Source organism: Gossypium hirsutum, chromosome A08, assembly GCF_007990345.1.
Source record: "Gossypium hirsutum isolate 1008001.06 chromosome A08, Gossypium_hirsutum_v2.1, whole genome shotgun sequence".
Classification (NCBI taxonomy): Eukaryota; Viridiplantae; Streptophyta; class Magnoliopsida; order Malvales; family Malvaceae; genus Gossypium; species Gossypium hirsutum.
Genome location: NC_053431.1, coordinates 11,602,936 through 11,615,529, shown reverse-complemented (window position 1 = coordinate 11,615,529; position 12,594 = coordinate 11,602,936). Strand labels below are relative to the sequence as shown.

At 40.0% G+C, this 12,594-nt stretch overlaps 1 protein-coding gene across 1 annotated transcript; it reads right to left on the bottom strand.

Moving 5' to 3' along the window:
- Positions 1-11,108: 11,108 nt before the first annotated feature.
- LOC107888882 (uncharacterized) lies at positions 11,109-11,804 on the bottom strand. The gene has a single exon (XM_016813169.1). It carries the CDS (start codon positions 11,802-11,804, stop codon positions 11,109-11,111), a length of 696 nt encoding a protein of 231 aa, XP_016668658.1.
- Between the last annotated feature and the right edge of the window lie 790 nt (positions 11,805-12,594).

The window sequence follows — 12,594 nt, the reverse complement described above, 5'->3', positions numbered from 1 at the left end:
ATTTGGTCATGAATTAAAATGAAGGAAATGGTTGTTGTTTCATGTTCTTTTGGTGAAAAATGGAAGATATGTGAAGTTGAGCCAAACAAATGAGCATGCATGTGTTTAGATGCTAAGGGGAAAAATCGGCTAATATGTTGTGCTTTAAAATGATGAAATGGAGATTATACTTAAGTAAAATCATAGATATGTGATGATTGATTGGTGATATACATGTTTAAAAAAAAACATGCATGCAAGTTATGTGTGAAAGAGTGATTTGGTAATAAATCTGCTTGGGACAGCAGCAGTAACCTGAATTTGAAAAATCACCATAAATTGTGGAAGATGAGTTAGAAGCTGAATAACTTATGTAATTAAAGTTTAATGAGTCTATTTTCAAATGAAATAAACGAGAACATATTTTGAATTCTGTACAATGAGAAATTTGATTCGTAATAAAGAGTGGTCAGATTAGTCAAACAGTGAAACATGGGAAACTTTAAGAAAAATCTGGTATTGATTGGCTAAACCAAAAATTTTGAAAATTTTATGGATAGAAGATATATGAGTCTATTTTAAGGTAAAATTAACGGTACTTGATTTGGAGTTTTGTAGCTCCAATTATAAATGATTTAGTGACTATTGTTCAGGAAGACAACTTGCAGTGAGATTATGATTATGTGGTAAACATTGACAAAAATTTGTTAATGAGTTGCTTATTGATTTCTTATAAGCTTACTATGATCTGTAGGTGTGGTTGGCCGAATATTGTAAGGGGTTAATACATAGTTTGTATTTGAATAGTTAGATTAATGTGTTAGTAATCCAATTGTAGGAAGTTCGTGTGTGGATCTCGTCAGCATATCGTCGCAAACAGGTGTGTAACTAACACCCTATTTCTTAGTCTGGATCAGCAAAAGTCGAAAAGCCGAAATGCCAAAAATCGGTATTTTGTAGATTTGCGAGTGTGCGAATGTTCGTGAGGTAAATCGATTAATGTTTTTGGTAAGCTAAAAAATTTGGACTGCAAAGTGCATGATTTCTGTGCCTTCGATATTTTTGGGCTTAATGGGCCAAAATTGGAATGATGGGCCAACGGGCCCAATTCTGTAAGAACCCCCGGTACGTGATTCTGTTAGTACGTGAAAAGTAGGAATATGCGTGAAAAACCCTAAAATAGATAAATTACTGAAATACCTTTAAAAGTGGAAAATTTACAGTTTTACCCCTAGTAGATAAATTACCGAAATACCCCTAGGGTTAAATTGACCTAAATGCATGTTTGACTGTTGTTATTTACTGCATGCCATGTTGTTATTATCTGATGCATGGGATTGGGATATTGACGGAGGAAGTACTGAAAGTGGCTTGTCCACGTACTGGAGGCTTTGCCTCAATTTACTGTTAACTGAGCAGCAAGGCAGCAACTGTGGAGTGTTGGGCTGGGTGGGTTGAGCTATTCCCCACATGGAGTGTAGGGCTGGTACGGGTGGAGTGTAGTGGTTGGTGGGTTGAGTAGTCTCCCCAAATGGGCTTGCATATGTTATTGATGTTGCATGTATTTTGAAATGGGCCTATGGGCCATACTGTTATCTGAATAAGGGGCTAAGGCCCAGTTTATTATAATCTGAAAAGGGCTTTGGTCCAGTACCACTGTTACCTGAATGGGCTTAGGCCCAATAGGCTTGAGCTGACTTAGGCTTTGAATTAGTTTTCGTTACACACTGAGTTTCCCCAAACTCACCCCTTTTATTTTCATCCACGCAAGAAATCCCCAACCATAGTGGGCTTGGAGCTGTGAGGGAATTCGGAGTTGCCACCCGTTCTGAAAGTTTGATTTTCTTATGGTGAACTGGACATCCTATTATTTACGTTGAGGTTTGGGTTTTTAAATGTAATAAGGCCGCTTAATTATTTTTAATGGTTTTAATATGTATTACTAAGATAGGTATTACTTATTTTAACTGTTGAAATTGGATAGCTTTAGGGCGCGTTTTCAAAAAAAAAAAAACAATTGATTTCAAAATAACACGACAACAAGCAAAGCTTCCGCAATGAAAGTATTTTCCAAAATTAATCACTTTTCCTAAAAATGACTTAATCAAATCGGTTTCCTAGAAATATACATGACGTTAAGGTGTGGCAATGGCGATGTGCATGTCTAGGATTGGATCCGAAGGGAGCTTGGTACTTAAGTAGTCCGATAGACTCACCTCCTCTTTTCCGGTTTCCTACCTGGTGCACAGCTTCCATTCACTTTAACCTATAATGAAATTATCTTTTAAAACACTAAGTAGGTTTTTCTGGATCAACAATATAAAATGTTTTGAACGCTTCGATGTGGCATGTCGGATCCGGCCATAACGTCTGGGCCGGGTTTGAGATGCTACATTGAGTGGTATCAGAGCCTAGGTTGCAACAACTCGGCTGTGGATCGGGTCCAGAAAGGGTTTTCAAAACTTTATGCCAAAAAAAGAGGGTATTTTTTTGAAAAAAAACCTGACTTTTGAAAATAAATTTCCTGTTTAAAAGAGATAATCTCCGAACTTGTTTTTTTTAACACAAATGTTTGGAAAATAGATTTCAAAACGCCTAAATCTTTTGAGTTTATCTGAAAACTGATGAGGTGGCACACTAAATCCCCTGCACCAAGGCTGTAAGTATTATTTTATTTTATATACTGAACTGTACTATAGTTAGTACTAAACCTTAGAGATAGTACTATAGATAATGTAGCGTAAAAGCTACAAAATTGAGACTATAGGGTAAACTAAGCCCTAGGAAACTAAGACAGTAGCTAAACTGTGGTTACGCGAGAACAACTCTGAAACCTTATTTGTTCATAAGATATTCTGTAATAAACAGTGGAAACAGTAAACTAACTGCATAAAATTCATAATCAGATAAATCGATATGAGTACGAGAGCTACTCGGGGAAGAGGCCGTGGTCGAGGCCGAGGTAGTACTCAAGTTGGATCTTCGTCTTCTGAACACATACCTGCTGGAGTAGCACGACCACCACCGGTGGATGAGAATGGGCCGTATGATTGGGCCGGGGGATGACGCTCTGTCCCAAGCCATGTTGAGAGTTTTGGAAAGGGTGGTCGGAGCTAATATCGGGCCTATGAATAGGGGGTCCATTTCTGAGCGACTTCGGGCCAACGGAGCGGAAGTTTTTAGGGGTGTATCTGGAGTAGCCCTAAATGTGGCTGAGTACTGGCTGGAAGCCACGGAGCGGATTATGGATGACTTGGACTGCTCAGTGGAGCTAACATTAAAAGGAGCAGTATCCTTACTACGGGATGAGGCGTATCAGTGCTGGATCACTGTGAGAGAGGGTACTCCAGCTGAGAGGGTAACTTGGGAGTTGTTTAAGCAGTCTTTCAAGGCGAAGTATGTCGGAGCTAGCTATGTGGATGAGCGAAGGAAGGAATTCCTGAACCTGACCCAATGTGGTAAGACCGTTGCTGAATATGAGGCAGAGTTTCTGCGATTGAGCCGGTATGCTAATGGTATTGTCTCTACCAAATACAAGCGCAGTGTTCGCTTTGAGGATGGCCTCAGGGATGAGCTAAGGGTGCTCATAGCTCCGCAAAGAGAGCGCGATTTTGCTGCACTGGTAGAAAAGGCTAAGATAGCCGAAGAGGTGAAGCAAGTTGAACGAAGGAACCGTGATAGGGATCGAAACCGGTTCAGGAGAGATGCTGGACCAACTGGTGCTACAAACCGGAATGTTAAGAGAGCTAAGATGGAGGAACCAGTTCGAGCGGTTCCGGTAAACACTGTTAGACCACAAGCTTGTGGAGATTGTGGTAGAATGCATCTGGGGGAATGTTGGAAACGTTCTGAGGCTTGTTTTCATTGTGGATCAAAGGAACATAAGATCAGGGATTGTCCTAAGAGGCCAGCTCAGGCTCAAGTGGTTGAACAATGGGCCTATGGGCCATACTGTTATCTAAATAAGGGGCTAAGTCCCAGTTTATTGTAATCTGAAAAGGGCTCGGTCCAGTACCACTGTTACCTGAATGGGCTTAGGCCCAATAGGCTTGAGCTGACTTGGGCTTTGAATGGGTTTTCGTTACACACTGAGTTTCCCCAAACTCACCCCTTTTATTTTCATCCACGCAGGAAATCCCCAACCATAGTGGGCTTGGAGCTGTGAGGGAATTCGGAGTTGCCACCCGTTCTGAAAGTTTGATTTTCTTCTGGTGAACTGGACATCCTATTATTTACGTTAAGGTTTGGGTTTTTAAATGTAATAAGGCCGCTTAATTATTTTTGATGGCTTTAATATGTATTACTAATATAGGTATTACTTATTTTAACTGTTGAAATTGGATAGCTTTAGGGCGCGTTTTAAAAAAAAACAACAATTGATTTCAAAATAACACGACAACAAGCAAAGCTTCCGCAATGAAAGTATTTTCCAAAATTAATCACTTTTCCTAAAAATGACTTAATCAAATCGGTTTCCTAGAAATATACATGACGTTAAGGTGTGCAATGGCGATGTGCATGTCTAGGATTGGATCCGAAGGGAGCTTGGTACTTAAGTAGTCCGATAGACTCACCTCCTCTTTTCCGGTTTCCTACCTGGTGCACAGCTTCCATTCACTTTAACCTATAATGAAATTATCTTTTAAAACACTAAGTAGGTTTTTCTGGATCAACAATATAAAATGTTTTGAACGCTTCGATGTGGCATGTCGGATCTGGCCATAACGTCTGGCCCGGGTTTGGGGTGCTACACCTTACCCCGGTTACTAAATTCGGTCACATTTTCGAAACTTCACTCATAACTTGAACCTTTATTAATTTACTTATTTATTCATGCACAAGCAAATATATTTTCCAAACAACCAATTTATACTAAAAATCTAGCTACATATAACAACTTTAAAACACAAATATTGATTAATCTATATACTTGAACATTATAATTCAAAATTTTCCCAATTTGTCCAAATTAACTAAGTATGAGATTAAAGGCTCAATGTTTAAATAACCTATCGAATGAATTTAACATAAGATTGAATATATGCAAAAGAGAGACATACAGCAAAAATCATGCATATTTACCATCCATCCCCCCTACTTAATCAATGTTTGTCCTCAAGCATATATTATATGAAAGAAAATTCGACAGCCCAAATTAAATAAAAAAAGAAAAAGTAAAGAATACTCCCCATATATGTTAAGGACGTTGTTGGTGTTGAGAGTAACGATTCTGTAGGATGTCGAGGATTGTGGAGACTTGGGTTTCCATTGTTCCAAGACGAGCTTCGATTCGGCGTAAACGGTCCTTTACGGTTGGAGGTTGTTCCTCTTATTCTCGAGTAGCGAAATGTGGGCGTTGGCGAAAAACCATATTCCCACGAGTAGTCCGTGTACCTGGAGGAACAAAATAACACGCAGTAGGGGTGCCAGCAAGCAAACCCATAGAATCCAAACAATATTTATCTAGGCTGTCCAAATGATATGCACATGTCAAGGACGAGAAATCAATTTCAGAAAAAAGTGTAGTGGTTAAGTTCGTGATATACGACCCAAGTATTAGAGGACGATTACAACGCAAAATAGCATGAAAATCTTTGTAAACCAATATCCTAAATTAACTTTAAAATCGGAATGCATACACCACAAGAAAAATAATTCAGTTCTCGTTAAAACAGCAGATGAATTGTTTCGTCCCGAAAAACTAAATGCAAAAAATCGGTGAATATATTTTAAAGCAGGGTCATGCACCAATAAGTCTTTTGTGGTTTTCAGATTATAAAGTTGATTAGAATTGGTTAAAACACGATAGGCATCTTGAGCATTAAAGTTGCTCGGAATATCTAACAGAGCAGTATGATAGGAATCAGATTGAATATTATCAAGGTCAACGAAACCCATGGCAACATTAAAATCGGATATCGACATTCGAAAGTCCTTTCCAAGTAAACAAAAGCAGACAATGCTTTATGTTTCAACTGTCTGTAATGCATTAACATTGAAGCTAAATGTGGTGTAAAACTCATAGATTAACTTATAAAATGCATGACAAGAAATATTTACAAATGAGCTCCAACCAATAGCATCAAAATAATTAATTACAACATCATGAATATCTAACAAATCAAGAGTGGTGGAATCAATTTGCTTACAAACTGGGATTGAACGTTGTTGAATTTCGTCATAACGTGTGCGATGCTCTGGGGTTGAAAAATTTAAAAATCCTCGTAATCGTCCTTCGGTGGGAATTGTGTTGCCACGACCTCGTCTATTACGCTGATTGTTTCGTGCTGGTCGAACATATGTGTCGGGTGAGGGGGTGGACTTGAAGTTTCAGCAGCATCAGTACTGCTGTCCCCCTGGTTTACGTGTCTGTTGTCGACGAATTCGAGTGGTGGCCTATAGTGTTTGGCATTGACCGACACGTTCATTCATGGTCGAAGGAGCCTCGACGTGGTCGCGAGACGTTTGAGCCTCGTTCGAGGTACCTGCAGGATATGTCAGTAAATGTAAATTAGATGGAGGGTTAAGGGTCGACCTTTCGGGACTATCGGAGCTGCTGTTAGAAAGTTCTGGTTCGACAAGATCCGAACGTTGTTGGCATCGTGCTCTTATTGGTGGGGCTCTTTGAATAGGAGGCGGTGGAGGAGGTTCATCATCGTCGATATCGATGAAAGGAGGCACAGAGAATCAGTGTCAATTTCGATTAAGTGAAATGGGATATTGTCTGCTGCTCGGTTCCGAGTTCGGACCATGGTATCAGTGCGAGTGTCCCGAGTAGTTAGTTCTGGTGGTACGACGACGGCGGACGACGGCGGATCATGACGGCGGTGAATGTTGCTGGGGTGATTTCAGACCGATTTTTGAAGGGTGGAGGTGGGGGTGTTGATGTTGGCGTCGTTTAGTGTGGTGGGTGGGGGTTTTGGTGTTTCAAAAAAGAAAAAGAAAGGGAAAAAATGGGAGTTGGGGGAGTAGAACGGCGGCGTACAGTGAAAGGCCCCGTTCGGCGACGATGGTGCGTCGCTGGTGGGAGGTTACTGTTCAGTGGTGGTTCGGCGGTGAGAAGGGCGTAGAATGGTGATGGCAAGAGGGAGGAAAAAAGAAAAGAAAAGAAAGCGGAGGTGGAGGTGTTGATGTTGGCTCGGCGCGAGGTGGAGTGACAAGGGTACGACGGTGTTAGGCCGGCGATGGGGAGTGCGACGGTGGCGGCCGGTGATGAGGGTTCAACGGCAGCAATTTGGATTGTGTTTATGGGTTGGGTTTTGTTGTTTGAGAAGATGAAGAAGATGGAGAAGAAATTAGGAAATTAGGGATTTTTTTGGGTGTTTTAATTTCCTTTTTATTTTTTATTTGTGTTATTTTAGGTTGGGTGAGGTAATTGGGTTAGGTATTGGTTGGGCCAACCTTGGTTATTGGGTTTGTGTGGGCATTGGGTATGATTTTTGGTTTGGGTTTATGTGGGTATTGGGTATGGTAAGTTAATTGGGTTGGTTAGGAATTTTATAGATGTGTGTTGGGTTTGAATTTTGGTGGGTAATTAGGTTTTTAGGTTTTGGGTATTTTGGTATGTGGGTAAATGGGTTTGGGTAGGAATTTTAGTGGATGTTGGTTTTTTTTACTATCACCAAATTAGCAAGTCGTGCCCACGCCTCTATCAGTACTCGTCTTTTTGAAAATTTATGACCTCCATAGTGTTCCTGAAAACATCAAATTGACTAAGTTAAATAGAAGTTAATTTATTTATTTACACTCTAATTTACTTAAACTAAAAATTAAATAAAGAGAATAAATGAAAATAAATTTGGGTTGCCTCCCAAAAAGTGCTTTTTTTAACGTCGTTAGCTAGACGACCTGGAAATTTATTTAGCCGATTCTTCGAGGACTAATTCCTCAACCACGTGGACTTGAAAGTTTTCGTAAAAATGCTTTAAGCGTTACCCGTTGACTTTGAAATTTTTTTCGGATTCCTCGCTTCTGACTTCAACTGCACCGTGTGGAAATACGTGAGTAACAATAAAAGGCCCTAACCACTTAGTCCGAAGCTTACCTGCAAAGATTCTCAATGTAGGGTCATAAAGTAATACTTTCTGACCTACCATAAATTGTTTGCGGTTTATCTTTTGGTCATGGTACGCTTTGACCTTATCTTTGTAAATTTGGGCACTCTCATACGCTTCTTATCGAATTTCCTCAAGTTCCTGGATATTTAATTTATGATGCTTACCTGCAACTTCCAATTCCATGTTGCATAGTTTGACCGCCCAAAACGCCTTATGTTCTAGCTCAACAGGGAGATGCATGGTTTACCGAAAATTAGTCGATAAGGAGACATACCTATAGGTCTTTTATAAGCTGTTCGGTATGCCCATAATACATCGTTAAGTCGTAAACTCCAATCTTTCCTACCTGGCTTAACGGTCTTCTCCAAAATCAACTCGATTTCCTGATTCGACACCTCCACCTGACCGTTCAATTGTGGGTGATAAGCTGTAGCGACTCGATGCACTACTCCGTACTTTTTCAAGAGCGTATCAATTACTTTATTGCAAAAATGCATCCCTCGATCGCTGATCAAAGCTCGTGGTGTGCCAAATATGGAAAAAATACAACTTTTCAGAAAATCGACTACTGTTTTGGCATCAGCACAACGAGTAGCTTTTGCTTCTACCCATTTTGACACATAGTCAACAGCAAGTATAATATAAACATTACCGAATGATGAGACAAAATGGCCCATAAAATCAATGCCCCATATATCGAAAATTTCACAGACATGTACAGGGTTTAGAGGCATTTCATTTTTTCGGCTCAAGTTCCCTACCCTTTGACATTTTTCGCAAGTTTTACAAAATAGATATGCGTCACGAAAAATATTTGGCCAATATAGTCCACATTCGAGGACTTTATACGCAGTTCGTTTAGGGCCAAAATGTCCACCACATGCATAAGAATGACAAAAGGATAAAATTGATTTTACCTCAGTTTCAGGAATGCATTGACGAATTACCTGGTCAGAACAGTACTTCCAAATATAGGGGTCGTCCCAAATATAGTATCGAGACTCACGTTTTATCTTGTCATTTTTAGATCGCGAAAGGTTAGAAGAGACCATACCTGTAGCAAGATAATTCACCATGTCTGCATACCAAGGAAAAATCGTTTGAGCAGCAAGCAAATTTTCATCCGAAAAATCATCTTTAAGTGGTGTTACGTCCTTTGATGGAGGAATTCGGCTCAGATGGTCAGCCACCAAATTTTTACGTCCTTTTTTATCTTTTATTTCGAGATCGAATTGTTGTAGAAGTAATATCCATCTTATAAGTCTCGGTTTTGCTTCCTTCTTCCCGATCAGATATTTAAGGGCTGCATGATCAGAAAAAACCACAATCTTAGTTCCTAACAAATATGAACGAAATTTTTCTAAGGCAAAGACTATAGCTAGAAACCCTTTTCTGTGGTTGAATAATTGATTTGGGCAGCATCCAAAGTTTTAGAGGCATAGGAGATGACGTGTGGTTCCTTCTCGATCCTTTGTCCAAGGATTGCTCCTACGCTATGGTCACTAGCATCACACATTATCTCGAAAGGATAACTCCAATTTGGTGGTTGAACAATTGGTGCCGAAATGAGCTTATGTTTGAGCGTGTCAAATGCTTCTCTGCACGATTGGTCAAACTCGAACTCCTTGTCTTTTTGTAATAGGTGACAGAGAGGTTACGCAATATTCGAAAAATCCCAAATGAACTGTTTGTAGAAACCTACATGACCAAGGAAAGACTGAATCTCCCTCACAGTTGTAGGGTATGGTAGTGAGTTAATGATGTCGATTTTTGCTTTATCGACAGAAATTCCCTCAGTAGAAATAATATGACTTAGAACTAATCCCTTGTCTACCATAAAATGGCATTTCTCATAATTTAGAACAAGATTAAATTCTAAGCATCTTTTCAGAATTTTTGCAAGATTAGTCAGACTTACCTCGAAGGACTCACCATATACAATGAAGTCGTCCATAAACACCTCGATTATTTTCTCAACGTAGTCCGAAAATATACTTACAATGCACCTCTGAAAAATGGCTGGTGCATTACAGAATCCGAACGGCATCCGTCTATAAGCGAATGTACCAAATGGGCACGTAAACGTCGTCTTCTCCTGATCCTCCGCTGCCATTGGAATCTGAAAAAAAAACTGAGTAACCATCAAGACAACAATAGTGAGACTTTCCAGCTAATCGTTCTAACATCTGGTCAATAAAAGGAAGTGGAAAGTGATCTTTAAAGAATTTAACTTCCTGTAATCGATGCAGACTCTTCACCCGTTTTGGACCTGAGTGGGAACCATCTCACCTGCCGAATTCTCAATTACGGTCAGTCCGATCTTTTTGGGACTACGTGGACTGAGCTGACCCAATTGCTGTCGGAAATGGGATAGATCATCCCGGCGTCAAGTAGCTTTTGGACTTCTTTTCTCACTACTTCCATCAGAGGTAGGTTGAGACGCCTTTGAGCCTCTCTTTTGGGAACAACATTATCGACAACTTGAATTTTGTGCATGCAAGTCGATGGACTCAATCCCTTGATGTCGGCTATTGTCCACCCAATTACCTTTTTATAGTCCCTAAGGACTCGTACCAAAATTTTTTCTTTTACCCTCGAGAGTTTACTCGAGATTATCACCGGTAGTGTATTTCCTTCTCCGAGAAAAGCATACTTCAAGTGGCTTGGGAGAGGTTTGAGTTCCAAATCTGGAGCCTGCAAAACAGATGGTACGAGCTTAGTCTGTGAATGAGTTAATTCGAGAAATTTACCTGGGTTTCTCCATTGTTGTTGCGCCTTCATATGAGCCACCGTTTCGTGAACCGAATCTTCAAAGTTTATCCATTCTTTTAGTTCCTTAATGATGTCTAAGTCCAGAATTCTGCATAGAATGGTTCGTAATTTATCCTCATCATGATATTCTAAGCATAATTCAGTTAAGGGATCAATTATATCAATGTTAGAAACGTTAGAAATTACACTGGGACGGTTCATGGCCTCATAGACATTAAATTTAACCACCTCTCCATCGAACTCCATAGTGAGTATTCCACTTTGTACATCAATCTTTGTTTGAGCGGTACTCAAAAATGGTCAACCGAGGAGTATGTCGGATGAATTTTCCGAATTGTCATCCTCCATGTCGATAATATAGAAGTCTGCAGGAAATATTAGTTCGCTTATCTTGACAAGAACGTCCTCTAATACTCCCTCCGGATGTACCACAGATCTATCTGCAAGCTGGATTATCACACCTGTTTCCTTTAAAGGACCCGCGTTAAGTAGTTTATAAATTGACAAAGGCATAACATTAATTGATGTGCCTAAGTCACACATTGCTTTTTTAATACCGACACTACCTATTTTACAGGATATGGAAAACATACTTTGGTCCTTATATTTGGGTGGTATTTTCCGTTGCAGAACGGCGGAGACATTCTCTCCGACGCTTACCTTTTCATTTCCCAAAAGTTTCCTTTTACTTGTGCATAAATCTCTCAAGAATTTGGCGTATCGTGGGATCTGTTTGATTGAGTCGAGGAGAGGTATGTTGATTTCTACCTTCTGGAAAGTGTCGAGGATCTCCTTCTCGTCTCGCTCCTTCTTACATTGGACAAGTCGTCCGGGAAACGGAGGTGGTACTGCAAATGACTTTTGTGGTGTCGACTCTACTGGAGCCTCTGTGTCAAGTTTCTCCTTATCTTGACTTGCATCGTGGGCGTGACTAGTGTCATGGCTGCGAATTGTGTCAAGTACGGGCTCCAAAACTTTCCCACTCCTTAGCGTCATAGCGCTTGCATTATGTCATGGATTTGGCTCAGTCTGGGATGGCAGCTTACCTTTGGACTCCAAATGGCTAACTATGAGCGCGAGTTTCTTCACTTGCTTATCCAACTCCTGCAAATGCATGTCAATTTTTTGTTGGAATTTCTCAGTACTATTTGCAACCTTTCCACTATGGCTTCCAAGGATGACTTTGGGGGTGGCATCTGTTGATTCTGCGGTGGCCTCTCTTGCAACGGTTGATTGAACCGCGGATTCATCCTATAACTAAGATTCGGGTGATCTTTCCACCCCACATTATACGAGTTTGAGTAGGGGTCATACCGTCCTTAGGGCGGTCTTGGAAAATAATTCCTACAAATAAAAATAATTCAGTTCTCGTTAAAATAGCGGATGAATCGTTTCGTCCCAAAAAACTAAATGCCAAAAATCGGTGAGTATATTTTAAAGCAGGGTCATGCACCAATAAGTCTTTTGTGGTTTTCAGATTATAAAGTTGATTAGAATTGGTTAAAACACGATAGGCATCTTGAGCATTAAAGTCGCTCGGAATGTCTAACAGAGCAGTATGATAGGAATTGGATTGAATATTATCAAGGTCAACGAAACCCATGGCAACATTAAAATCGGATATCGACTTTCGAAAGTCCTTTCCAAGTAAACGATAGTAAACAATGCTTTGTGTTTCAACTACCTGTAATGCATTAACATTGAAGCTAAATGTGGTGTAAAACCCATAGATTAACTCATAAAATGCATGACAAGAAATATTTGCAAATGAGCTCCAACTAATAGC